The sequence below is a fragment of the Chiloscyllium punctatum genome, chromosome 6 (genome assembly GCF_047496795.1).
Source record: "Chiloscyllium punctatum isolate Juve2018m chromosome 6, sChiPun1.3, whole genome shotgun sequence".
Taxonomy (NCBI): Eukaryota; Metazoa; Chordata; class Chondrichthyes; order Orectolobiformes; family Hemiscylliidae; genus Chiloscyllium; species Chiloscyllium punctatum.
In genome coordinates, this window is record NC_092744.1 from 5,451,202 (window position 1) to 5,478,935 (window position 27,734).

The window sequence follows — 27,734 nt, forward strand, 5'->3', positions numbered from 1 at the left end:
AATGAATGTCTGGGCTGTGTTCACAATTCTCTGCAGTTTCTTACAGTCCTGGGCGGAGCATCAAACTATAATGCATCAGGATAGAATGCTTTCTGTGGTGCACCTGTAAAAGTTGGTGAGGGTCCTTCTGGACATGCTGAATTTCCTTAGCCACCTGGTTCAACTTGCAGCAGAAAACCGTGCCATGTTTTCCAAGGTGCAGTGCTCAGGACCATACACTATGCCCGAAATATGATCCAACCAGGTCTTTGTATAACTCCAACAGACTGTCCTCCCCTTTATACACTGACTGACTCATTACAAAAGCTAACGATTGTCAGCTACTCATTTTGGTTATTTTTGTACTTGATTGCTGCCTTTTAATTTAAGATGTTGCATTTAATTGGTGTTTTAAATACACTCATTGAGTACATTTAAGACTGAGATAGAGAGATTCTTGATTATCAAGGGGATCAAGGGTTACGGGAGAAGGCAGGAGAATGGAGTCAAGAAACTCATCAGCCCTGTTTGAATGGCAGAGCAGACTCGATGGGCTGAATGGCCTAATTTCTTATCCGATGTCTTATGGTCTTCACAGGCTGCCTTCTACTGTGACTGTGAGGAAGGGCACATTGGTCTTTTCTGTGAAGAATTTGATGGCTGCAGCAGTCTCCAGTGTCAGAACAATGCAACGTGTCTGGATGTGAAACAGGGGAATACTGAGAGGAACTTCACCTGTGTCTGTTCACCAGGTATGTTCAATACACTCGCTTGTACATTCATTGTCAAGGTGATAAATCACAGGGATTTATTGTAATCTGATCTGCTCATGGTTTCACAGTCTGATGTCTGATTTCACCAACGGCTGTAACATATATAAGCCCATGTTTAATATGGAAAACCACCCTGAGGACTTTGGAAATGAGGAGGGAATAATAGATGTTGAATAAGAATTGACAGGGGGTTAGGAGAGAGAACTGAAGAGATGGTCAACCCCAAGGGATCATGAGGAGCAATGGAATGAGATTTTCGTTCATTCATGAGATGGGGGTGTCACTGGCTGGGCCAGCATTTATTACCCATCCCTAATTGCCCAGAGGGCAGTTAACAGCCAACCCCATTGCTGTGGGTCTGGAGTCACATGTAGGCCAGACTAGGCAAGGATGGCAGATTCCCTACCTAAAGGACATTAGTGAACCAGATGGATTTTTTTTCTGACAATTGATAATGGATTCATGGTCATCATAAGACTCTTAATTTCACGTTCCTGACTGAGTTCAAATTTATCACTCAGCCATGGTGGGATTCAAACCTGGGTCCCCAGAACATTTCTGGTTTAATAGCCAAGCAATAACACCATTTGGGAAGTGAATGTCAGAATGCTGGGTTGAAGACTGCGGAGCGGTGAATGGAGTAGAGGAAGTGGAGAGAAAATAGAGCGCTGTCAGAGTGGGAGAGGGAGAGAACTGGGAGATCGAGGAGACTACACAAAACCATCATCGAAACCAACAAGGATGATACTTAAAACAAGGAACAGTTTTGAATCAACGACCCTCGTTTTCATTCCTCTTTCTGTGTCTGTTGGAGATGAGTAGGTTTTAAAAATAGCAGGTGGGGCCCAATTCTAGATTGCTCACCCCCATTCACTTATCCACCAATTGTAACTGGTGCGGGATAAAGTTATGGGATACCAGCTCACACACAGGACTCCTGTTGCCCTGACTCCAGTGTTGAGGGGAGAATTTCAAACTGAGTGGGGCCCATTCTGTTAGCAGACATTGTTCAAGGCTCCTTCGAAGAATCAGGAGCTAAAGGGAGTCCTGGTCCATGTCCAAAGTTAAAAATCCCACAACACCAGGTTATAGTCCAACAGGTTTAATTGGAAGCACGAGCTTTCAGAGTGACGCTCCTTCATCAGGTGGTGGTTGTTGAAGTAGCAGCGCTCTGAAAGCTAATCTTTCCAAATAAACATGTTGGACTATAACCTAGTGCTGTGTGATTTTTTTAAACTTTATACCCCCCCCAGTCCAACACCAGCGTTCCCAAACCATGACTGGTCTGTGTCAGCTTAAACCATTAAGCAATCAATGGTTTAAATTTCGTTTTGAAATGAATCAGCCCCTTACTTTCTAATGACGCTATTAATCAAGCAAAGCCATTCGCAGTGTCAACATTAGAAGCTTTTAATGATCTCAGGTCTCTTAAACCTGTGTAATTAAACACAGGGACTTTGAAAAATCCACATCAAAAAAAATATAATTGGTTAGAATGTGTCATTGAAGTCAAGAACAATGAAACATAGGAACCAAGAGCAATTCAGAACCAAACTTGCTCCGCCATTTTATTGCCCATCCCAGAGGGCAGTTAAGAGTCAACCCCATTGCTGTGGGTCTGGAGTCACATGTAGGCCAGATCAGGTAAGGATGGAAGTTCCTTTCCCTGAAGGACATTAGTGACCCAGATGGGATTTTCCCGACAATTGGCTATGGAGTCACGGACATTCTTAGACTCCTAATTTAAGATTCCTTTTTATTGAATTCAAATTCCACCATCTGTCATGATGGGATTCAAATCCAGATCCCCAGAACATTACCTGGGTCTCTGGATTAACAGATAATACCACTGGGCCCTCACCTCCCCCATCCATCTTTTAAATCTGCTACCTCTTATCCTATTTTAGTGTCAGAGATATCAATTAAACCAAACATGCATTCCCCTCTGCAACTGTATACCTATTAAGTGTTAAAATAAGTAGATTAGTCAGTCTTAGAGCTCAGCCAAACATCCACCTGGTTATCCAGCAACTATATCAACAGAAGCAGGTTGAATGGATAGTCAGGCATCAGTTTTGTGAGATAACCTCATTATGAACACTTGGCTGAGCTGGAAAACTACACTTAACCCAATAGTTATATTGACTCATCTTCTAGAAAGTGTAAGCTGTGCTTGATTGACATCTTGACTGCCTTCTATCAAGTTATTGTTTCTTTACTGTGGTTTTTAACGATCAATTAGACAAGATTAAAAAGGTTGGATTTGGATGAAAGCTTCTGACACTGATACCTTGAATGGTTGTATCAACCACAGAAATTGCTGGAGAAACTCAGAAAGTTGGGCAGCATCTGTGGAGAGAGAGAAAGAAAAAGCAGTTAACATTTTGAGTCAGGTATGACTTTTCCTCAGAGCTCAGTCTGGGGGATCATCGGGGGCCTGGGATGCAGTGGGAGTTAGGATATAATTGAGGGCCTGTAGACCTAATCTTCATGATAACAATTGGACTGATGACCCGGTAAAGATAGTTGTGTCTGGGGTCTAGGGTCTGCTGTCTTTGCTGTCTGCATAGCCCTCTTTACCACCTTAGACCTTCCTCTGAAATTGGTGGACCAGGCTCCATTCCAAAATGAAAGCATGGCACATGAGTTCTCCTTAACAATAAAAGGTTTGCAAGGTTGGGAACTCCATTGACTCTCACTGCCTGCCTCATTCATGGAAATATGTCCCAACATCTAGGAGTTGGGTGATGAGCAAGCAGATTAGTACGCTCCAGAAGGTTTGGAACCTTTATGGAATAAGGTGCAAGAGATTTCCTGGAAGAGCATTGAGTAGGAGATAGCAAATGTATTGATTGACATTTCAGCAATGGTGCAGATAAGGTTGGGGCAGAAATATCCAATGTGCAGTGTTACAACACAGCAGAGAACCCCTCTGTTCATTAAACCAAACACCCAGAAAAGCTCACCTCACCTTGTAATCTGTTAAAATATGAGCAACAGAGAACTCCCAAATTCCACTATTTAAAGAAAATAATATCAATTTATCTTGTAACTCTAAAAGTGAACATTGAATAACTATTCACAACTCTAAGCCCCCCTTTCTCTTAACTGCTAATTATTTGCCTCTAACTCTATAACAATATACTGTTCCAATAAGACACTTATTAAATAAGACACTTATTAAAATGACATCAACTTAATTACAAAACCTCTTCTGGCTGCTGGTTTCCCTGGGTCGTCGTGTTCTCTTTACTGTGGGTATGTTTCACGTGAAAAGGTACTTTTGATAGAGAGTGTTTCTTAATTTCTTGGAGAGCAAAATATTAGATGGGCAATTAGCTCACTTTCTCTCTGGCAGTTGCTCTCTGACCAATTTTCAAAAAATGTCCACATTTTATACTGCCCCACATTGGATCATCTCATTTGTTGGCAAAGCAATAAATTCAAATTCGATTGGGCTTTGCTATACTGGAACATACTTTAAACCGATTAGTTAAATTAAAATTGTTGTCAAAACAGCAACCAAGACTCAGGTATCCATTTCACAGCCAAATGTTACATATTTTCAATTTTCCAGTATACTCTGAGACTGCTATCTCGTCATATACATAAGTGCTTGTAAGCTCTCAGTTCAGAACAGCATTCAGTCTCTCTTAAAGGTACAGTACATGGCTTCAACATCATGACAATGGGAATTGAAAATCAGCATTGAAGGTGGTTGAGAGCATGTTGGGTTTGGAGCTCAGATTTACTGCTGCATCTGCCCATGAAACTTAGATTGCTGTAGGCAATGCTTTTAACATTTCCCAGTTGCCATTTTTGAATAGAATCCATTCTATACAGTCAGCACACTCTGCACCTCTGACTTTTATTGGGATAACCCAGATAATATTTAATGTTCCACATTTTTTTAAAGATTAGATTCGATTCCCTACAGTTTGGAAACAGGCCCTTCAGCCCAACAAGTCCACACTGACCCTCCAAACAGCAACCCACCCAGACCCATTCCCCTACATCTACCCCTGACTAATGCACTTAACACTATGGGCAATTGAGCATGGCCAATTCACCTAACCTACATATTTTTGGATTGTGGGAGGAAACCGGAGCACCCGGAGGAAACCCACGCAGACACGGGGAGAATGTGCAAACTCCACACAGACAGTCGCCCGAGGCGGGAATTGAACCCGGGTCTCTGGTGCTGTGAGGCAGCAGTGCTAACCACTGAGCCACCGTGCCATGGTAACAATCTTTCTAATTTACCCTTCCTTTCCTACCTCCTACCTGTCTCCCTTACCCCTTTCCCTTAATCATATTTGTAATTCCCAACATGCCTTAACACTTTCTGTGCAACATTTAAATTCAATATGCATTTCCTGCTTTTTTAAATATGCATTTCTTGATTCCAGAGATGAGGGGTTTGTCTAATGAAGAGAGATTGAGCAGTGCAGGCCACTTCTCTCTGGAGTATAGAGTGATGAGAGGAAATCAAATTGAGGTGTATATGATGCTAAAAGTGGATTGACAAAATAGATATGATTAGATTAGATTCCCTACACTGTGAACACAGGCCCTTTGGCCCAACAAGCCCACACTGACCCTTCGAAGAGTAACCCACCCAGATCCATTTACCCCTGACTAATGCACCTAACACTATGGACAATTTAGCATGGCCAATTCACCTAACCTGCACATTTTTGGATTGTGGGAGGAAACCGGAGCACCCGGAGGAAACCCACACAGACACGGGGAGAAGAGAAAGGTTGTTTCCTCTTTTGGGGCAATCTAGAAAGATTTATCATTTTTGGATAAGGAGTAGCAAATTTAAAACAGACCTGAGGAGACATTACTGTAGAATTCACACCCTCAGAGTATTGTGGATGCTGGGACATTGAGTAAATTTAAGGAAGAGATAGATTTTTAATTAGTAACAGGCTGAAAGTGGGCGGGAGAGTGGAGTTGAGGATGCAATGTGGGCAGCCATGAGGGTATTAAATGAGAAAGCGCTGCAGGTCAGGCAGCATCCGAGGAGCACGAGAATCGATGTTTCAAACAAAAGCCCTTCATCATTCCAGATGATGCTGCCTGACCTGCCGTGCTTTTCCAGCACTACACTCTCGACTCGGATCTCCAGCATCTGCAGAACTCACTTTCTCCTCCTTAAATGAAAGAGCAGGCTTGAAGGGCTGAATGGCTCACTGATGCTCCCAGTTCTTATGGTTTTACCTTCTCTCTACATCCCAGGTTTAAGCTCTGCATGGATTAGTGAGGACTCCTCAACTTGATTGGAGAAAGAGCCTCACTGTTTCTACGTGCAGCATCCACAGATCCCCTGTAGGGGGTGCAACACCATGTTAGAGAAGGAGACTGCTCAGAAACTGCAGAAATGTAACAGGCAGCTGACTACAGAGTAACTGGGGAGTGCACTCCCAGGCTACTGAGTGTAAAATCTTGACCTATATTTTTAATTTTGCCGTCAACACTGCAAATTATTTCAGATCGTTGAACATTGTCTTCATAATAATATAAAGTAGACATTTAATTGTAGAGTCATAGAGCACAGAAACAGACCCTTTGGTCCAACCGGTTCATGCTGAACATAACCCCAAACTAAACGTCTTCCACCTGCCTGCCTTTGGCCCATATCCTGCTAAACCTTTCTTATTCATGTACTTACCCAAATGTCTTTTAAACATTGTAACTGTACCTGTGTCCACCATTTGCTCTAGAGGTTTATTTCACACACAAACCACTCCCTGTGTAAAAAAGTTGCCCCTCATTCTTTTCAAATTTTTCTCTTCTCACCTTTAAAGTATGCCCCCTAGTTTTGAACTCACCCACCCCTGGGAAAATACCCTTGCTATTCACCCTATCTATGCCTTTCACCATTTAATGAACCTCTATAAAGCCACCCCTCAACCTCCTACAGTCCAGTGAAAAAAATACCGTCCTCTCCATTTTGTGTTTATAACTCAAACCTTCCATTCCCAGCAACATCAGGTAAATCTTTTCTGAACACTGTCCAGTTTAATAATATCCTTCCGATAACAGAGTGACCTGAACTAGAACAGTACTCCAGTTGTCTGTGTGGAGTTTACACGTCCTCCCTGTGTTTGCGTGGGTTTCTTCCAGGTGCTCTGGTTTCCTCCCCCAGTCACAAAGATGTGCAGGTTAGGTGAATTGGCCATGCTAAATTGCCCGTAGTGTTAGGTGCATTAGTCAAGAGAGGGATGGGTTCCTCTTTGGAGGGTTGGCTTGGACTTGTTGGGCTGAAGGGCCTGTTTCCACACTGTAGGGAATCTAATCTAATATAGGAGCAGAATTAGGCCATTTGGCCCATTGAGTCTGCTCCACCACTAGATCATGGTTGATTTGCTCCTCACCCCTATTTTCCTGCCTCCTGTCCAACCCATTACCAATTAAAAATCTAACTCCTCCTTGAATTTACTCACAATCTCAGCATCCACTACTCTTTGGGGTCGGGAATTCCACAGATTCACAACCTTTGATTCCACAGATTCTTTGGGAGAAGTAGTGTCTCCTTAATTCGGTTTTAAATTTGCTGCCCTTTATCCTGAGAATGTGACCTCTCGTCCCAGAATGCCCCACAAGAGGAAGCATCTACTCTACTCCACGTCTATTTTACCCACACCTTTTATCATCTTGAATACCTCAATGTGATCTTCCCTCATTCTTCTAAATTCCAGACTGTAGGCTTAAACTGTTCAATCTCTCTTCATATGACAAAGCCCTTATCTCTTGGGATCAATCTCGTGAACTTCCTCTAACTGCCTTCAATGCCACTTCATCTTTCCTCAAATAAGGAGAGCAACACTGTCTACAAATGTCACCCATTCAAACCTTCACTGAAGATTTTTTCACAGACCTTATATAGTTTTTAATGATCCTTGTGCTCTTAACATAGCTAAAAATAACATTTAATCATTAGAAGTCCAAAATCCACTCTTCCCCATTGACCTTTAACCTTTTTAACAGTAAGCTTTCCATCATTGGTTATGTGATTTTTAACTTTGTCCACCCCAGTCCGACACTGGCACCTCCAAGTAATGCCCATCATTTAAGGATTAGACACTCTGGAGGCAGGAAGCATGTTTCCGCTGATGGGTGAGTGCTGAACCAGAGGACACAGCTTAAAAATAAGGGGTAGGCCATTTAGGACAGAGATGAGGAGAAACATCTTCACCCAGAGAGTGGTGGCTGTGTGGAATGCTCTGCCCCAGAGGGCAGTGGAGGCCCAGTCTCTGGATTCGTTTAAGAAAGAGTTGGATAGAGCTCTCAAGGATAGTGGAATCAAGGGTTATGGAGATAAGGCAGGAACAGGATACTGATTAGGAATGATCAGCCATGATCATATTGAATGGTGGTGCTGGCTCGAAGGGCAGAATGGCCTACTCCTGTACCTATTGTCTATTGTCTATTTGTGTGTAATGTGAATCTTTATTTTGTGAGAACTGTGTTTCCTTAATCTATGCCAGCACATTTGTCCAAATCTAATAGACTACTGGCGATTGCTTTTTGTTTAAAATGAGGTGGGCAGAAAAAAAATAAGATGACAGATTTACTGGAACTTTTAACAAGAACAGGTATTATATTTGACTGATTCACTTATTCATTGCTCAGCTATTTGGACTTGAATCAAAGTCACTTTGACAGGATTGTTAGAATGGTATGACATTATTAATAATTGCACTATTTTTCTGAAAATAACTATGAATGTCACTACAATGTTTTGAAGTGTGTGTGCTCCATATGATACATGTTGTTTGCATCAGTCAAAGCTGCAGAACGGAGGCTGCAGATACTGAGTGCTGTTGAGACCTAAAAATAGATGATGCGGAAGCTACTGGCTGAGACATCAGTAAGATGGTCGAATCCCGAGATGGATGGATTTCTATCCAATCAAAGATATGTGTTGGCCGTTAGTAACCAAACTCCTTCAATGCGAAATATTTCACAGAAAGAATCATCATCTGTAGGGAAGGCACCAGTGCAAACAATCATTCAGATTCGGAGAGATTAGCTGAGGGAGCCTCTATAAAAGGCAAACATTGTTTTCAGATCTTTTACTGTCTACCTCGTGTGGTTGTTGTTCTTTACGTTTTTGTAAAACCACCTCGTGATAGTTGACCATATATCAGCTTTGACTTTGCAATGTCTCTCTGCAGGCACATCAGGTTCTTAATAGTTTAAGGGTTTTAGCCTGCAGTGATCTGTTGATTAATTCACTTCATCTGTTCAACATTTGGTGAGAAACATAATCCCCTGATGTTAGCTGAGAGTGTGGTGCTGGAAAAGCCCAGTAGGCATCTGCTGTGCTTTTCCAGCACCACACTCTCAACTCTGACTCTCCAGCATCTGCAGAACCTCGCTTTCTCCGAGTTGATTTCAATCCCCTGATATTAGCCTGAACTTTAACAACTTATACCTACATTTATCTTTCTCTCCTAAATCGATTAGAATTATACAATGCCACAACCCAGAAGGAAACCACTTAACCAATCAGATCTGTCTGAAAAAGCCGAGTCCCACCCCCTCTGCTTCTTCCATATTGCATTTTTCCTTTCCAAGTGGAGTCTGAATCATTGAAGTCGCTTGTACCTGAGCTGTGCTGGGGCCAGTGTTCCTAGTGAACACATAACTAGGAAAGGCGAGAGGATTTCAAGCTGAATGGTCAGGACAGTGGATCAGATTTATAGTTGAAAAATGTGGTGCTGGAAAAACACAGCAGGCCAGGCAGCATCCGAGGAGCAGGAGAATCGACGTTTCGGGCATAAGACCTTCTTATGAAGAAGGGCTTATGCCTAAAACGTTGATTCTCCTTCTCCTCGGATGCTGCCTGGCCTGCTGTGTTTTTCCAGCACCACATTTTTCAACTCTGGTCTCCAGCATCTGCAGTCCTCACTTTCTCCCCCTGATTAGATTTATAGTCTACAGGCCCCATAGCCATAGGGTAGGGTGGGACAGAGAAGACAAAAATATGGAGAGCATATCAAATGTCATGGTGATAATCGTGGGAGTTTTTAATCGTGGGAGTTTTTAATCTACATATCAGCTGGAAATGTCAGATCAGAAACAATAGCCAACATTAGGAGTTCATAGCACGTCCTTGACATATTATCTTAGGTAGATAGGAATAGGGATTTGAAGTTACAGTCAGATTAGCCATGATTTCATTGAATAGTCAAGCAGGCTCGAGGGGCCGAATGGACTCTTCCTGCTTCGAATGTATGCGTTTGTATTTTTCAACACCTCTTTGAAAGCAGTTCTTGAAGCTGCCTTCACTGGATTGTCTGACTGTGCAGTTGGATCATGGTTACTCACAGCTTGATGTACTTCCTCACAATATCTCGAGTTGTGCTACTAGTTAATCTTCTGTTTTTGTTTTAGTTTTGAAAAGCTATGTACACAGCGTTGGACCTCAGTCCAACACCGGCATCTCCAAATCATATGTACGCAGCATAAGCTACACCACCTTCACAACACTCTAATTTCACAAAGAAACTGAATTCATTTATCCAACCATGGATTATACCTGATTTGGAGATGCCGGTGTTGGACTGGGGTGGACAAAGTTAAAAATCACACAACACCAGGTTATAGTCCAATAGGTTTAATTGGAAGCATTAGTTTTCGGAGTGACGCTCCTTCATCAGGTGGTTGTGGAGTACACTCCATAACCATCTGATGAAGGAGCAGCGCTCTGAAAGCTAATGCTTCCAATTAAACCTGTTGGACTATAACCAAGTGTTGTGTGGTTTTTAACTGTGAGTTATACCTGGTTGTCAATAATGACCCCATTTCTGTTTCAGTCACCTCTGTCTCAGATTAATGACACTTCATGTTTCCCAATGCCTGACTGGTGAGCCTTGAGAAGATTTGTAGCTCTGAGTAGTCTGGCAGTCATTTCTGGCAGCCAAACAAAGACACGACGAGAATTCCTAGAAGCATGGCATTCTAACTGGAACTCTACCAACAAACACATTGGGTTAGACACCATCTACCACCCCCCGAGAAAAGGATCAGGAAGTGACTTCACCACAGGAAATAACATCACCACAGGAAATGACATCACCAACCCAAAGAAACCCAAACATATAAATAGAAAGCAGGAATTTTCAGCATTGCTTCGCCTGAGGCCCACTGAAGATTTACCAAGTAGGGTAACGAAACGTCTGGAAATGAACCTTCCATCTCAGCAAGCCTGACTAGTCTCTAATTCACAGATGGATCACTGTATCCGCTTTTTGCCAATGCTTTGTCCCCATTCCTTTTCCTGTGGAGAATTGGAACATTGTAGCAGAATCTTTGGAATCCCCATCCTCAATCTGCTTTATAATCGAATTTGCAATCTATTTCAGCGACCTGGAGATGCTCTAGTAACCCTTGAAATTTTAAACAATTTTCTCTGCTTCTTCCTCCATTTCTGAGATGATAGCTTTTGCTCAGTGACCTCAGCTTATCACTCACTAAAGGACCTCTGCCCCCCCCCAAAGAAATTCTCTTTTCATGAGAGCTAATCAACCCCATTCTTTCTCCAATTTACGATATTCAATATTTCCAACTTGGAGTGTTACAGTTAGAGGTGTATTATAGAAAGGAAGTTACTTTGTCTTATCTATTACTGAATGACACAACGCTGTGTTATGTAGTGATAACTAGAAGTTGTATTACCTTAGAAGATGTAATTTACCAAAACTATTTGATTGAGGAGACTGATATGAGCTTTCGTTTCAATGAGACTGGTGAATCATGATATAAGACCATCAGAAATAGAAACAGGAGGAGGCCATTCAGCTCCTTGAGCATGTTCTGCCATTCAGTAGGACCATGGCTGATCCAACATGCCTCATGTCCACTTTCCTGCCCTTTACCCATTACCATCGCTTCCCCGACTGATCAATAATCCATGAATCTCAGCCTTAAATATACACAAGGACCCAGACTCCACAGCTCTCTGTGGCAAGGACTTCCAAAGACCTACAATCCTCTGAGAGAAGAAACTCCTCTTCATCTCAGTCTTAAACTGATGCCCCTTTATTCTGAGACTGTACCCTCTGGTCCTAGACTCTGCCATGAGGGGAACCATCCTCTCAGCATTGACCTTGTCAAGCTCCTTCAGGATCTGATTTGTTACAATGAGATCACCTCTCATTCTTATAAACCCCAGTCAGTTCATCCCGGTCTGTTTAGCCTTTGCTCATAAGACAATCCTTCCCCATACCAGGGACCATCCTAGTGAGCCTTTCCTGAACTGTATCCAATTAAAATAACTCTTAAATAATTGTATCAAACTGCCCACAGTATTCCCGACATGGTCTCCCCAGCACCTTGTACAATTTCAGTAAGCCTTCCCTGCTCTTGTACTCCAACCCCCTTGAAATAAGGCCTAACATTCCCCTCACCTTCCTGGTTACCTGCTAGCTTTCTGTGTTTCGTGTACAGTACACTCTGTGTTGCCTTTGTGTTGCAGTTTTCTGCAGTTTTTCTTCATTTAAATAATATTCTGTTCTGTTGTTTTTCCTTCCAAAATCAACAACTTCACATTTTCCCACATTATACTTCATTTGCTAACTTTTTACCTGTTTACTTAACCTATCAATATCTCTGTCTGAAAATCGTGGGACTGTGAATATCAGTGGGTCCAGCTGAGGGCAGTGTATTGTAAATGTGAGGTGAGTTATAGTGGATGGAGATTCTACACATGAACAAGAAACAGGAGGAGTCCATCCAGCCCTTCAATCCTGCTCCACCATTCAATAGATGGTGGCTGATCAAATTTTAACTTCCCTTGACATTCCTGCATGGCGTTCCCTTTAATATTCCCTCGGGTACGTGAGCCTCCAGGGCACGTCCACAGCAGTGACTTCCAGATGCCAGTGCCATGATGGATGTGCCAAGACCATTCCTGATGAAGGGCTTATGCCCAAAACATCGCTTCCCCTGCTCCTTGGATACTGCCTGAGCGGCTGTGCTTTTCCAGCGTCACACTCTCGACCAAGCTGAGAAATGGCAGATGGAGTTCAACCTGGATAAATACAAAGTGATGCATTTTGGAAGGTTGAACTTGAATGCTGAATGTTGGATTAAAGACAGGATTCTTGGCAATGTGGAGGAACAGAGGGATCTGGGTGTGCAAGTATATAGATCCCTCAAAGTTGCCACCCAAGTGGATAGGGTTGTCAAGAAAGCGTATGGTGTTTTGGTCATCAACAGAGGGATCAAGTTTAAGAGCCGCGAGGTTTTACTATAGCTCTACAAATCCCTGGTGAGACCACACTTGGAATATTGTGTTCAGTTCTGGTCACCCTACTATAGGAAAGATACAGAGGCTTTGGAGAGGGTGCAAAGAAGGTTTACCAGGATGCTGCCTGGACTGGAGGGCTTGCCTTATGAAGAAAGGTTGAATAAGCTCGGACTTTTCTCTCTGGACAGAAGGAGGAAGAGAGGAGACCTGATCGAGGTGTACAAGATAATGAGTGGAATAGATAGAGTCAGAAGCCAGAGATTTTTCCCCAGGGCAGGATTGACTGGTACGAGGAGTCATAGTTTTAAGATATTAGGAAAAAGGGTATAGAGGAGACGTCAGAGGAAGGTTCTTTACACAGAGAGTTGTGAATGCATGGAATGCGTTGCCAGCGGTGATGGTGGAAGCAGAGTCATCGGGGACATTTAAGTGTCTGCTGGACATGCACATGGATAGCAGTGAGTTGAGGGGTGCGTAGGTTAAGTTACTATATTTTACATTAGGATTAAACCTCGGCACAACCTCGTGGGCCAAAGGGCTTGTTCTGTGCTGTACTTTTCTATGTGCTATGTTCTAAGACCAATCACCATGGGTGTAACATCGGAGAGACTGCAGCTTAGAGAAATCGTTGTTCCTGTATAGCCCATCAGGATCTCACATGGTTCTGTGAAGTCACCTCTGCCTTTCCTAAACTCTCAAGGATACAGGTTTGGCCTCTCCAGCCTTTCCTCATAAAGCAATCTGCTCATTCCAGGAATTAGGAGAAAGTGAGGCATGCAGATGCTGGAGATCAGGGTCGAGAGTGTGTGGTGCTGGAAAAGCACAGCAGGTCAGGCAGCATCCGAGGAGGAGAATCGACATATCAGGCAGGAGCCCTTCATCAGGAATGAGGGAATCATTCCAGAGATTAGTTTGGTAAACCTTCTGTGAACTGCTTCCAACATATTGACATATGTCATCATAACTACAAGGCCCCCGACCAAACCGAGAGCTATCGTTGCTGAAAATCAAACAATGAGATGACAAGTACAAAGTCCGTTACTGCCCACAGTTTGTGGTAGAGTGGGACAACTATGTCCTTGGGAAGATGGAATCTTGTATGTCCAATGATCTTTTAAAACAAGGAGAGCAGTGTATTAATCTGCATAATGAAGATTAATTTAGGGCTTTTTTTATACCTATAACTATAACAATGGAGTTGTCAAACATCAGCCATGATCAAAAGCTGAAGCAGATTCTATGGGCCGAATGTTCTAATTATGCTCCTACATTTTATTGTTTTATAATTACTTCTTGGTTAACTAATGTGGGCATGTGCCTGTTGTTCCTGTTCGATATTAAATGTGGAGAGTGTTTGTTGAGCTGAGGAGATGATGTTATGTGTATGACCTTTCTATATCTGTTCTGTTGCCATGGTTTGTTCTGACGTGTAGATGTGCCAGTTTTTTTAACTTGCCCAGCTTTCACATCTTTATTTTACCATGCGAGATCACTGATAGATTCACACTGAAACCCTTTCAGCTACTGCCGATAATCTAAATTTCAATTACAAGTTTTTCTATGATCTGCGTACAGTTTAATGCCACAAGAAATAGGAACAGTTGTAGGCCATTCAGCCCCTCCAGCCTGCTCTGTCATTCAATAAGATCGTGGCTGACCTGACATTCCTCACCTTCACTTTCCTGCCATTAGCCCATTACCCTCGATTCCCCGACTGATCAAGAATCTCTCTCAGCCTTAAACATACACAAAGCTTCTGCCCCCACAGGCCTCTGTGGCAAGGAGTCTCAAAGACTCACAGCCCTCTCAGCATTTAATAATCTGAGATACTTCAATCAGATGCCCCCTCATCCTTCTAAACATCATCAGGTACAGACCAAGAGTCCTCAATCGTTCCTTATGACAAACCCTTCATCCCTGGGAAAATTCCTGTTTGGATTCCCTCCAAGGCTAGCACATCCTTCCTTAGATACAGGGCCCAAAGCTGCTCATAATATTCCAAACGGGGTCTGCCCAAAGCCTTATACATCCTCAGCAGTACATCTCTGCTCTTGTATTCCAGCCCTCTTGAAATGAATGCTAACATTGGACTCCTCCATTGCCAGACCATAGCAACATAACGGCTGGAGGAAGAGCACCTCATCTTCTGCCCCGGAACCCTCCAAGCACAAGGATGGCACAGTGGCACAGTGGTTAGCACTGCTACCTCACAGTGCTAGAGACCCAGGTTCAATTCCCAACTCAGGCGACTGTCTGTGTGGAGTTTGCACATTCTCCCTGTGTCTGCGTGGGTTTCCTCCCACAGTCCAAAGATGTGCAGGTCAGGTGAATTGGCCATGCTAAATTGCCCGTAGTGTTAGGTAAAGGGGTAAATGTACAGGTATGGGTGGGTTACGCTTCAGCGGGTCGATGTGGACTTGTTGGGCCAAAGGGCCTGTCTCCACACAGTAAGTAATCTAATTCAAGGGATGAACTCAGATTTCTCCAGTTTCCTCATTTCCCCTCCCCCCACCTTGTCTCAGTCCCAACCCTTGAACTCAGCACCACCTTCCTAATCTGCAATCTTCTTCCTGACTTCTCCGCCCCCACCCCCACCCCGGCCTATCACCCTCACCTTAACCTCCTTCCACCTATTGTATATCCAATGCCCCTCCCCAAGTCCCTCCTCCCTACCTTTTATCTTAGCCTGCTGGGCACACTTTCCTCATTCCTGAAGAAGGGCTCATACCTGAAATATCGATTCTCCTGCTCCTTGGATGCTGCCTGACCTGCTGCGCTTTTCCAGCAACACATTTTCAGCCCATTTAGAAATAGTCCATGTCTCTATTCTTCCTCCCAAAGTACATAACCTCACACTTTCCCATTGTATCCCACCTGCCACTTCTTTTCCCACTCTCCCAGCCTGGCCACGTCCTCCCGCAGCTTGCCCACTTCCTCAACACTACCTGCCCCTCCAACTATCTTTGTGTCATCAATTCCTTCATCCAAATCATTAATGTACAATGTGAACAGTTGTGGTCCCAACACTGACCCCTAGATCCATTAGTCACTGGTTGTCATCCTGAAAAAGACCCCTTTATCCCTAATCTCTGCCTCCTGCCAGCCAGCCGGTCCTATATCCATGCCAGCATCTTGCCCCCTAACACCATGGGCTCTTATCCTATTTAGCAGCCTCTTCTGCAGCACCCTGTCAAAGGCCTTCTGGAAATCCAAATAGATCACATCCCCTGGCTTTCCTTTGTCTAATTTGCTCACTGGCTCCTCAAAGAATTCTAACAGATTGGTGAAGGCGTGCTGACTCTGCCCTATTTTACCATGCACTTACCCTTAATAATAGACTTGGAAATCTTACCAACGACTGAGGTCAGGCTGATCGGCCTGTAATTTCCTATCTTCCGCCACCCTCCTTTCTTAAATGGGGGGGGGTTACATGAGCCACTTTCCAGTCCCCAGGACCCTTCCTGACTCCACTGATTCCTGAAAGATCACCACCAGCACCTCCACAATCTCCTCAGCTATCTCCTTCAGAATTGAGGTGTAGTCCATCTGGTCTGGGTGATTTATCCACCTTCAGGCCTTTCAGCCTCCCCGGTGCCCAGTGATGGCCACAATGCTCACCTCTGCCCCTGACTCTTGTAGTTCTGGTTTGCTGCTGGGGTATATATCCCACTCCCAAGTTCCTCTGCAGCCCAAATGAGGAATCCTGAACTCGGACACCAGGCACACAGACAGTCTTCAGGACTCTCGAACAGTGTCTGTTCCTCTGACTATACTATCTCCAATTACAACTAGATTTCTCTTTTCTCCCAACTCTGTAATGACTCCCTGTATCATGGTGCAATGATCAGTTTGCTCAACCTCCCTCCAGCTCCCCCTCTCATCCACACAGGGAGCAAGAATCCAAACCTGTTAGACAAGCTCAAGGGCTGGGCTGCCCTCAACATTCCCTCCTGGATCCATCTACCTGCCTCACTGATAGTCACACCCTCCCATCCCTGAGCACTGACCAAAATTGAGGTATTTTATCTAAGAGATATGACTGCCTCCTGAAACGATGTTGTGCCGACCACTGATCCTCATGTATGTACCCTTAAATTTCTGTGACCATATGCATGTCCAGGAGTCTCTTAAATGTCCCCAATGACCCTGCCTCCACAATTGCTGCTGGCAACGCATTCCACGCTCTCACAACTCTCTGTGTAAAGAACCCGCCTCTGATATCCCCTCTATACTTTCCTCCAACCAGCTTAAAACTATGACCCCTCGTGTTAGTCATTTCTGCCCTGGGAAATAGTCTCTGGCTATCGACTCTATCTATGCCTCTCATTATCTTGTATACCTCAATTAGGTCCCCTCTTCTCCTCCTTTTCTCCAATGAAAAAAGTCCGAGCTCAGTCACCTCTCTTCATAAGATAAGCCCTCCATTCCAGGCAGCATCCTGGAAAAGCTCCTCTGAACCCTCTCCAAAGCATCCACGTCTTTCTTATAATAGGGCGAACAGAACTGGACACAGTATTCCAAGTGCGGTCTAACCAAAGTTTTATAGAGCTGTAACAAGATCTCATGACTCTTAAACTCAATACCCCTGTTAATGAAAGCCAAAACACCATATGCTTTCTTAACAACCCTGTCCACTTGGGTGGCCATTTTAAGGGATGTACCTGCACACCAAGATCCCTCTGTTCCTCCACACTGCCAAGAATCCTATCCTTAATCCTGTACTCAGCTTTCAAATTCGACCTTCCAAAATGCATCACCTTGCACTTATCCAGGTTGAACTCCATCTGCCACCTCTCAGCCCAACTCTGCATCCTGTCAATGTCCCGCTGCAGCCTACAACAGCCCTCTATACTGTCAACGACACCTCCAACCTTTGTGTCGTCTGCAAACTTGCTGACCCATCCTTCAATCCCCTCATCCAAGTCATTAATAAAAATTACAAACAATAGAGGCCCAAGGACAGAGCCCTCTACCACGAGTACTTTTCTATTCTGCCCCCTTCCCTTTTGGGCCACAGTGTCAGGCTCAGTGCCAGAGAACTGACTGCTATGGCTTTCCTCTGGTAGGTCATCCCCCCCCAGCAGTATCCAAAACGGTACTGAGGGGAATGTCCACAGGGGATCTCTGCACTGTCTGTCTGTCCCCTTTCCTCCCCCTAACTGTAACCCATTTATCCTTGTCCTGAGCCTTAGGAGTGACCAACTCCCGGTAACTCCTCTCAATTACCCCCTCAGCCTCCTGAATGATCCATAGTTCATCCAGCTCCAGCTCCAATTCCCTAACACGGTTTTCAAGGAGCTGGAGTTGGGTACACTTCCCACAGATGTAGCCAGCGGAGACGCGTGCCATGTCTCCCACCTGCCACATTCTGCAGGAGGAGCAAGCAACTGCCCTAGCATCCATACCTGACTTATCTGAACACACACTCAGTACTAAAGTAGAAGCTTAATTCAAGTTGCTATAAAATTAAGAACAAACTTATATCCAATAGAGGAAGTTTAGAATGAACGTTACCTTATTAACTAGGTTAGAGGAGGAGGGCGGGTGGGAGACTCTACAGTAGTAGAGTCTCAGGTTTAGCCACCTTGCTGATATATATGCTCACTGCTTTCCTTCCCGGCTGCCTCTCTGGGCCTCATCACTTCCCCCGCTGCTCCCGCTCCTTCTAGTTCTCCTTGTATTCCATGAGATCTAACCTTGCTAATCAGTCTCCCATGGGGAACCTTGTCGAATGCCTTACTGAAGTCCATATAGATCACATCTACTGCTCTGCCCTCATCAATCCTCTTTATTACTGCTTTAAAAAACTCAATGAAGTTTGTGAGACATGATTTCCCACGCATAAAACTATGTTGACTATCCCTAATCAGTCGTTGCCTTTCCAAATACATGTACATCCTGTCCCTCAGGATTCCCTCCAACAACTTGCCCACCACCAACATCAGGCTCACCGGTCTATAGTTCCCTGGCTTGTCCTTACCACCTTTCTGAAATAATGGCGCCATCTTAGCCAACCTCCAGTCTTCCAGCACCTAACCTGTGACTATCGATGATATAAATATCTCAGCAAGGGGCCCAGCAATCACTTCCCTAACTTCCCACATTTCAAGGTATAACTGATCTGGTCCTGTGGATTTATCCTCTTTATGCATTTCAAGACATCCAGCACTTCCTCCTCTGTAATATGGACATTTTTCAAGATGTCACCATCTATTTCCCAACATTCTATATCTTCCATATCCTTTTCCACAGTAAATACTGATGCAAAATACACGTTTAGTATCTGCCCCATCTCCTGTGGCTCCACACAAAGGCTGCCTTGCTGATCTTTGAGGGGTCCTATTCTCTCCCTAGTTACCCTTTTGTCTTTAATGTATTTGTAAAAACCCTTTGGATTCTCCTTAATTTTATTTGCCAAAGCTATCTCATGTCCCCCTTTTTGCCCTCCTGATTTCCTTCTTAAGTATACTCTTACTGCCTTTATACTCTTCTGAGGATTCACTCGAGCTCTCCTGTCTATACCTTATATATGCTTCCTTCTTTTTCTTAACCAAACCCTCAATTTCTTTAGTCATCCAGCATTCCCTGTACCTACCAGCCTTCCCTTTCACCCTGACAGGAATATACTGTCTCTGGATTCTTGTTATCTCCTTTCTGAAGGCTTCCCATTTTCCAGCCGTCCCTTTACCTGCGAACATCTACCCCCAATCTGCTTTGGAAAGTTCTTGCCTAATACCGTCAAAATTGGCCTTTCTCCAATTTAGAACTTCAACTTTTAGATCTGGTCTATCCTTTTCCATCAGTATTTTAAATCTAATAGAATTATGGTCGCTGGCCCCAAAGTGCTCCCCCACTGACACCTCAGTCACCTGCCCTGCCTTATTTCCCAAGAGTAGGTCAAGTTTTGCACCTTCTCTAGTAGGTACATCCACATACTGAATCAGAAAATTGTCTTGTACATACTTAACAAATTTCTCTCCATCTAAATCCTTAACACTATGGCAGTTCCAGTATATGTTTGGAAAGTTAAAATCCTCTATCATAACCACCCTATTTTTCTTAGAGATAGCTGAGATCTCCTTATAAGTTTGTTTCTCAATTTCCCTCTGACTATTTGGGGGTCTATAATACAGTCCCAATAAGGTGATCATCCCTTTCTTATTTCTCAGCTCCACCCAAATAACTTCCCTGGATATATTTCCGGGAATAATCTCCCTCAGTACAACTGTAATGCTATCCCTTATCAAGAACGCCACTCCCCCTCCTCTCTTACCTCCCTTTCTATCCTTTCTGTAGCATTTGTATCCTGGAACATTAAGCTGCCAGTCCTGTCCATCCATATCTTGCTATGATATCCCAGTCCTGTGTTCCTCACCATACCCTGAGTCCATCTGCCTTCCCTGTTAGGCCCCTTGCATTGTAATAAATGCAGTTAAATTTATCAGCCCTACCTTTTCCCTGCCTGCCCTGACTGTTTGACTCTCATCTGTTCTCAACCGTACCAGTCTCAGATTGATCTCTTTCCGCACTATCTTTCTGGGATCAGTTCCTGCGGATTGGAGGGTGGCTAATGTTGTCCCACTTTTCAAGAAGGGAGGGAGAGAGAAAACAATGAATTATAGTCCGGTTAGCTTGACCTCAGTGATGGGAAAGATGCTGGTGTCGATTATAAAAGATGAAATTACGACTCATTTGGATAGCAGTAACAGGATAGGTCAGAGTCAGTATGGATTTATGAAGGGGAAATCCTGCTTGACTAATCTTCTGGAATACTTTGAGGATATAAATATGAAGATGGACAAGGGAGAGCTAATGGATGTAGTGTACCTGAACTTACAGAAAGTTTTGATAAAGTCCTACATAGGAGGTTAGTGAGTAAAATTAGGGCACATGGTATTAGGGGCAAAATACTGACTTGGATTGAAAATTGGCTGGCTGTCAGGAAGCAAAGAGTAGTGATAAATGTGTCCCTTTCAGAATGGCAGACGGTGACCAGTGGGGTACCACAAGGTTCAGTGCTGGATCCATAGCTGTTTACAATATACATTAATGATATAGATGAAGGCATTAGCAAATTTGCTGATGACACAAAGCTGGGTGGCAGGGTGAAATGTGAGGAGGATGTTAGAAGGATACAGGGTGACCTGGACAGGTTAGGTGAGTGGACAGATGCATGGCAGATGCAGTTTAGTGTGGATAAATGTATGGTTATCCACTTTGGTGGCAAGAACAGGAAGGCAGATTACTACCTAAATGGAGTCAAGTTAGGTAAAGGTACAACGAGATCTAGGTGTGTTCTTGTACACCAGTCAATGAAGGCAAGCATGCAGGTACAGCAGGCAGTGAAGAAAGCTAATAGCATGCTGGCCTTCATAACAAGAGGAATTGAGTATAGAAGCAAAGAGGTCCTTCTGCAGCTACACAGGGCCCTGGTGAGACCGCACCTGGAGTATTGTGTGCTGTTTTTGTCTCCAAATTTGAGGAAGGACATTCTGGCTAATAAGTGAGTGCAGCGTAGGTTCACGAGGTCAATTCCAGGAATGCCAGGACTATCATATGTTGAAAGATTGGAGCAACTGGAGTTCTATACCCTTGAGTTTAAAAGGATGAGAGAGGATCTGATTGAGATGTATAAGATTATTAAAGGATTGGACACTCTGGAGGCAGGAAACATGTTTCTGTTGATGGGTGAGTCCCGAACCGGAGGACACAGTTTAAAAATAAGGGGTAGGCCATTTAGGACAGAGTTGAGGAGAATCTTCTTCACCCAGAGAGTGGTGGGTGTATGGAATGCTCTGCCCCAGAGGGCAGTGGAGGCCAAGTCTCTGGATACTTTCAAGAAAGAGATGGATAGAGCTCTTAGAGATAGTAGGATCAAGGATTATATGGATAAGGCAGGAACAGGATACTGATTGAGGATGATCAACCATGATCATAATGAATGGTGGTGCTGGCTCGAAGGGCTGAATGGCCTACTCACGCACCTATTGTCTATTGTCTATAACTGCCATCCATCACACCCCCTTGCTCTTGTAAGTTCCTAATTGCCTCTAACTGCCACTCCAACTGATCCATTCGATCTGATGGGATTCGCAACCTACAGCATTTATTGCAGATAACCATATAATCAGTAAACCATAAACTCTCCCTAAACTCCCACATTCAACAAGAAGAGCATATCACTCTACCAAGGGCCATTTTTGCTTCTTTCAATCTGCAGACCCAGAAAATAGTACTGTCTTATTCCTCTACAAAACACTGCTCCAGGCAACTTAACACTTATGGCTTATAATTTTAAATTTAATCAAGAGACATAGCTCAATAAAACATATAATCAAGAAAGCACCCAGTCTACTCACTACTGCAGATACACTGTAAGGTCACACTTAAAACTATTCGCTTATCTGTTTCTGTGCTGTGACTTCTCCCAAACAGGTTCCTCTAAGGTCAGTTGTGAATTTCACTGTTTGATAATTTTCCCAGACACACTCCGATGTCCAGCGATACATGAATTCAAACAGCAATGGCAGTAACTGCGCAGGTTTACTGCAGTGTCAGTTAGCAGTGTGGGTTTCTTTCTTTCTTTCTCTATCTCTCTCTCTCTCTCCTGCACTGACCTCACCATGTGCTTCCTTTGTCTGTTCCTCTCCCTTTTAAAACTGCTGTTGTTTTGACTTTTTTTTTCACCAGAGTTCCAAAACAATGCAACAGCATATGAAACAGTAAATGCTGCTCCTGGAATTCGAGGAAATCCCCTCCAACACCTAGAATACCTCAAAAGTGAAACAGCTTGTTACAGCCAGAAAGTTTTCCTGTCCTCCATTTTGAATTACCCAGAATCCTTTCTCTTCACAAAGAAACCTTCCAAACTATGAGTCAGAAAAAGCAAGCAAAAAGCCCCTCTTCTCACCTGCATCAAATTTGTATGTTGCTTCCGAATTCCCTGAACTGTTTATTCACTCAGGCTGTGTCTCACTCTGGGTGTGATCTCTCCTTCATGGCCAGGTGATGGTTACTATGACAGGACACAGGGTGGTCAGGAACCTCGGGGTTTTATGGAGCATCATGGAGGAGGGGACAGGGGTGCAGAGTCAGAGCAGTCATGGTGGAGATTTCCAAAGCTTCACCCAGGCAGCTGAAAGCATTCCAACCAAAGGTGGGACTTTGGAAATCGAGGGCTGGAGTTGGAGTGGAACAGGGATCTTTGGGCTTGAAGAGCTTACAGAGTTAAGGAGGTGGGTGGAGGATGTTTTGAAAGTCAGAATGAGAATCTTTAAATCAAGGTGTCACCGATTCAGGCACTAATGTTGATCTCCCATCACGGGTGGAGGCTGGATAGAGTTAGTGTGAGGTGGGTGATAGGCAGTAGGTCGGAATGAGCTTAGTGTTTACAAAGGATGCAAGAGGAGGGGTAGGTGAACTAGGAGGACATTGGAATTGAAACATGATTAATTAACTCAACACAAATGAAGGATCTAATCCAGGCGCCTGGTTTAGTATGTCTCACTGTCATGTTATTTCACAGAACTGTTACAACACGGGAGGCCATTTGGTCTATCACGTCTACCCTAGTTTTATCATCCAGTGGCAATCTCCTGCCTTACCCCAGACCCTTGCACACCATTTCCATCCAAATAATCATCCCATACCCTCCTGAATTGAACTTGTCTGTCCCATATTTCCAGGCAGTGTGTTCCAGACCCTAGATGAAAAAGTTCCTTCCCACATCACCCTTGCTTGTTCTGCACATCACTGTTTTCTGACTAGACCAGGACTTACTGCCCATCTCTAATAGCCTATCCTCAGTTAGGAATCAACCCCATGGCTGTGGGTCTGGAGTCACATGTAGACCAGACCAGACCAGGATGGCAGTCTCCTTCCCTAAAGGACATTAGTGACCCAGATGACTTTTTTCCTGGCAATCAATTCATGGTCATCACTAGGTTCCTAACTCCAGATTTTTATTGAATTCAAATCACTGTGGCTGGACTTGAACCCAGGGCCCCAGGACATTACCTGAGCCTCTAGGTTAACAGACTATTGATATTACCACCAGGCCATCACCTCCCCTGAGATTTATGTCTAAATCTGTGACTTTAAAACAATGCTAGAGTCTAGATTAGAAATCTAGGAATCTGATGAAGGGCTTTTGCCCAAAACGTCAATTTTCCTGCTCCTCGGATGCTGCCTGACCTGCTGTGCTTTTCCAGCACCACTCTAATCTAGACTCTAATTCTCCAATGTCTGCACTGCCCACGTCTGCCTTTAAATCAACACTGTCTTGTTTTTGTTCCATCATGAGCAAAGAGCAGCTTCTCCCAGTCCAGCTCATGGTTTTGAAACCTGAATCAGATCTCTCCTTCTCTCAAAGGGAGACAGCCCCAGCTTCCTCACTCAATCCTCCTCCTGGAGTTTATTTCCTGGATTTACTGACCAATAGACGAATGGACAGTCTGCCTTTTGTAATGTCTCACCTGGATGGGAGCAGGATTTCCACAGACATTCTTCAGGTTCTTGCTGAAAGACCAGCAGACGTCCCTGAGAGACGCTGTTTACCCTCAGTGTCTGCCAATGTTACAACACGTTAGAAAATCTCGGTTGAAATTCTAGGCATCTCAGTTCATTGAGAGGTGCACAGATGAAACACACAACTGTGGGATTGACTCGAAGCCAACAATAGGACAATGTTGTTCATGCAGCTGGTGTATCTTCAGGTACTGAGCAAGGCTTTTGGCATCAGCATCAGCATAGACCCAGTACCTGCCAGATAACATTGCCTCAAAGTGTTTGAAAACGTACATTTTAAAGTCTAAGTTGTTCATCTCTCTGATAAGCCTTTGCTATTGACAGGATCAAATAAGGGTGAGGTAAATGAAAGGATGATCTATTTTCGCTCATAGAGTCCCTACAGTGTGGAGGCAGGCCATTCAGCCCATCAAGTCCACACTGACCCTCTGAAGAAGATCCCACCCAGACTCACACCCCTACCCTAACTCTGCATTTCCCGTGGCCATTCCACCCAGTCTGCACATAGCTGGACACTTGGGGCAATTTAGCATGACCAATCCATCCTCACCTACACATCTTTGTATTGGAGGAGGAAGCCAGAGTTCCCAGAGGAAGCCCACGTAGACACAGGGAGAACGTGCAAACTCCACACATATAGTCCCTGGCATTGTGAGGCAGCAGTGCTAACCACTGAGCCACAGTGCCACCCAAAGAATGAGGGATAGAAGTTGGCCAGGACACTGGGAGAGTCTGTGTTGGCTGCTTCATCTCTGAAGGCAGGTTTTCATATTTTAAATGCGCTGGAAACACTTTATACAGAACTGTCTTTTGCACTTTGAGTGCTGAGTGGTGGCAATCTTTCTTATGCTTAATTTCTGAATCATTTTGCTCATTAGTATGAGGAGCAGTGACATTTGCTGGATATTTTCTGTGTTGCCAGGTTACACAGGAGAAGTGTGCGAGTTCCAGATCGATCACTGTACCTCACAGCCCTGCGAACATGGAGCTACCTGTCTGAGCAGAGCCACTGGCTACAGCTGTGTGTGTCCTGAAGGTAAGTAATGTGCAAGTGTGTCCATCGCTTCACAGCTTCTACTGTGCTGCATCATGGAAGTGACCACAGAAAGCAGAGTCCAAGCAGGATATGTTGTTACTCTCCTTTGAAGACAGGAAATGCCTGTGAGATCTTCCAACCATGGGAGAAATATAAGATTTCACTGAGATCCACAAGAAGAGATGTTCAAAGCCCTATTTCATAGGCAGTGTGTGAACATTGATTGAGAATGGTTAATTTTCCTGTTCTCATATAAACTTATAAAATTTCCCAATATAACTGAATAAAACCAAGATTTCCATTAAAGAAGCTACAATATGCAGTGTGACGTATCTACTCAAGACAGCTTTATACCTGAAGGTGAACTGAGCTATTTCGGGAAGGGCCTTGTTCACTTTGTGTGGGGCCCACGGCAGATTTGAAGGGTCCCTTCATTTTACTTGATGATATTTCTAAATATGACCTGTCTGGGGCGAACATTCTGTCTCTGTGCTGAGTAGCTATTGGAAATCTACAGGACTTATTGCAGTAGTACTAGGCAATGTGTTGGCAAAATAATCAGGGATTGGTTTTTATCGGAGCGTAGGTCACATTTCTCTGAGTGTTTGCTGGGCTCCTGCGGGCCTCTGCTCCCACACAACACAAAGACTGCCTTGGCTTTTCTGTCTACTGAACTTGCTGTTGCAAAGCAGGTGTCTAGTTAGCTCAGTTAGCAACATCGCAAGATATCCGCACAGTGGGTTCAACCCCCACAACAGCTGAAGTTATCATGAAGGAGTCCTGCTGACCCAGACTTGTCTCCCACCTGGGGCCTAGTGACCCTCAGCTTTAACTCACTACCTGTTGTCTCTCTCAAGTGGGACTGTTCATGTTGGGTTTCTACGCTCGACCTCCCCTCAAGTTTCAGCATCGCTAACCATTCATCGCTTGTCTTTATTTGCCCCAATATCAAGCAAGAAGGCCCAGAAATCCAATTGAATTCCCCTCGCTGTTATATAATTTATCGACTGGGATGTGACCACCATGTGATTTTCGCAGCTGTGCCCTTAAAAACCAGGGTTTGATGTGACCCTACATTGTTTCAGCAAGCAGTCTGAGGCCATATAGTGACCCCATCAAAATTACATTTTACCCCCTGCTCCCATACCTTGCATTACTCTAGAAGAACATCAATGGGCATTCAGGGAAAGTGGAATTAATTGACTCATTGACAGAACATAGGACTGTAGAATAGTTCAGCAGAAAGACATGCCCCTCAGCCAACCATGTCTGTGCTGACCGCGATGCCATTCGAAGCAAAGGGTAGGAGATTTCAAAATGAGGGAGCTTAGATTTAAGGTGAGATGGGAAAAAATTAGAAGGGACCTGAGAGGCAACTTTGTCACACAGCGGGTGGTTAGTGTGTGGAATAAACTGCTAGAGGAAGTGATGGGTACAGGTATGCTTACATCATTTAAAAGACATTTGGACAGGTACGTGAACAGGAAGGATTTCGAGGGACGTGAGCCAAACACAGGTAAGTGGGACTAGTTTAGTCTGACTCTCTGATGAACTGTCTGACTCTAATCTCATCTGTCTCCACACACCCCATATCCCTCTATTCCCTACTTGTTCATGTGTCTGTCTAAATGCTTATCAAATATTGCTCTTGTACTGATATACTTGTTGATGTGGCAAAATACTGGAAATGATCAGGTAGACAGATACCAGTCTAAGTGACAAATTCAGCTGTCAAACTTCAGACTTGGGCCTTTCTGAACTATATCAATCTACAAGCTGTATTGTTTATTCCACGTAATTTGTTGAACTAGCTAACATTTACCTTATATCGGGGTGTGCATACCAAACAAGGAAACATCCAATAAATAATTTCTGTAAGTGCAGACATGTTGGGCTGAAGGGCCTGTTCCCGTGCAGTACTCATTGAGTTATAGAGTCATATAGCTTGGAAACTGACCCTTCGGTCCATCAGTACAGATTCCAGTATCTGCAGTCATTTGCTCCTCCTTTCGTCTTCCATGTCCATGACGACCATGTTCCCAAACAAATCTAATCCCAGCTGCCTGCCCCTGGCCCATATCCCTCCAAACCTTTCCTATTCATGTACTTATCCAAATGTCTTTTAAATATTGTAACTGTCCCTGCATCCACCACT

The 27,734-nt window shown here is 44.0% G+C and overlaps 1 protein-coding gene across 4 annotated transcripts in view; it reads left to right on the forward strand.

Annotated features, from left to right (window-relative positions):
- Positions 1 to 27,734, forward strand: part of dner (delta/notch-like EGF repeat containing) — a 293,020-nt gene that overhangs the window by 202,147 nt on the left and 63,139 nt on the right. For all 4 annotated transcript variants that reach the window (XR_011960841.1, XM_072571949.1, XM_072571950.1 and 1 more), the window contains 2 exons: positions 578 to 731; positions 25,466 to 25,579. Coding sequence is in view for 3 of the 4 variants with exons in the window: in XM_072571949.1 (XP_072428050.1) it covers positions 578 to 731; positions 25,466 to 25,579 (268 nt within the window). In the remaining variant the exon portion in view is untranslated. The remainder of the gene's footprint in view (positions 1 to 577; positions 732 to 25,465; positions 25,580 to 27,734) is intronic.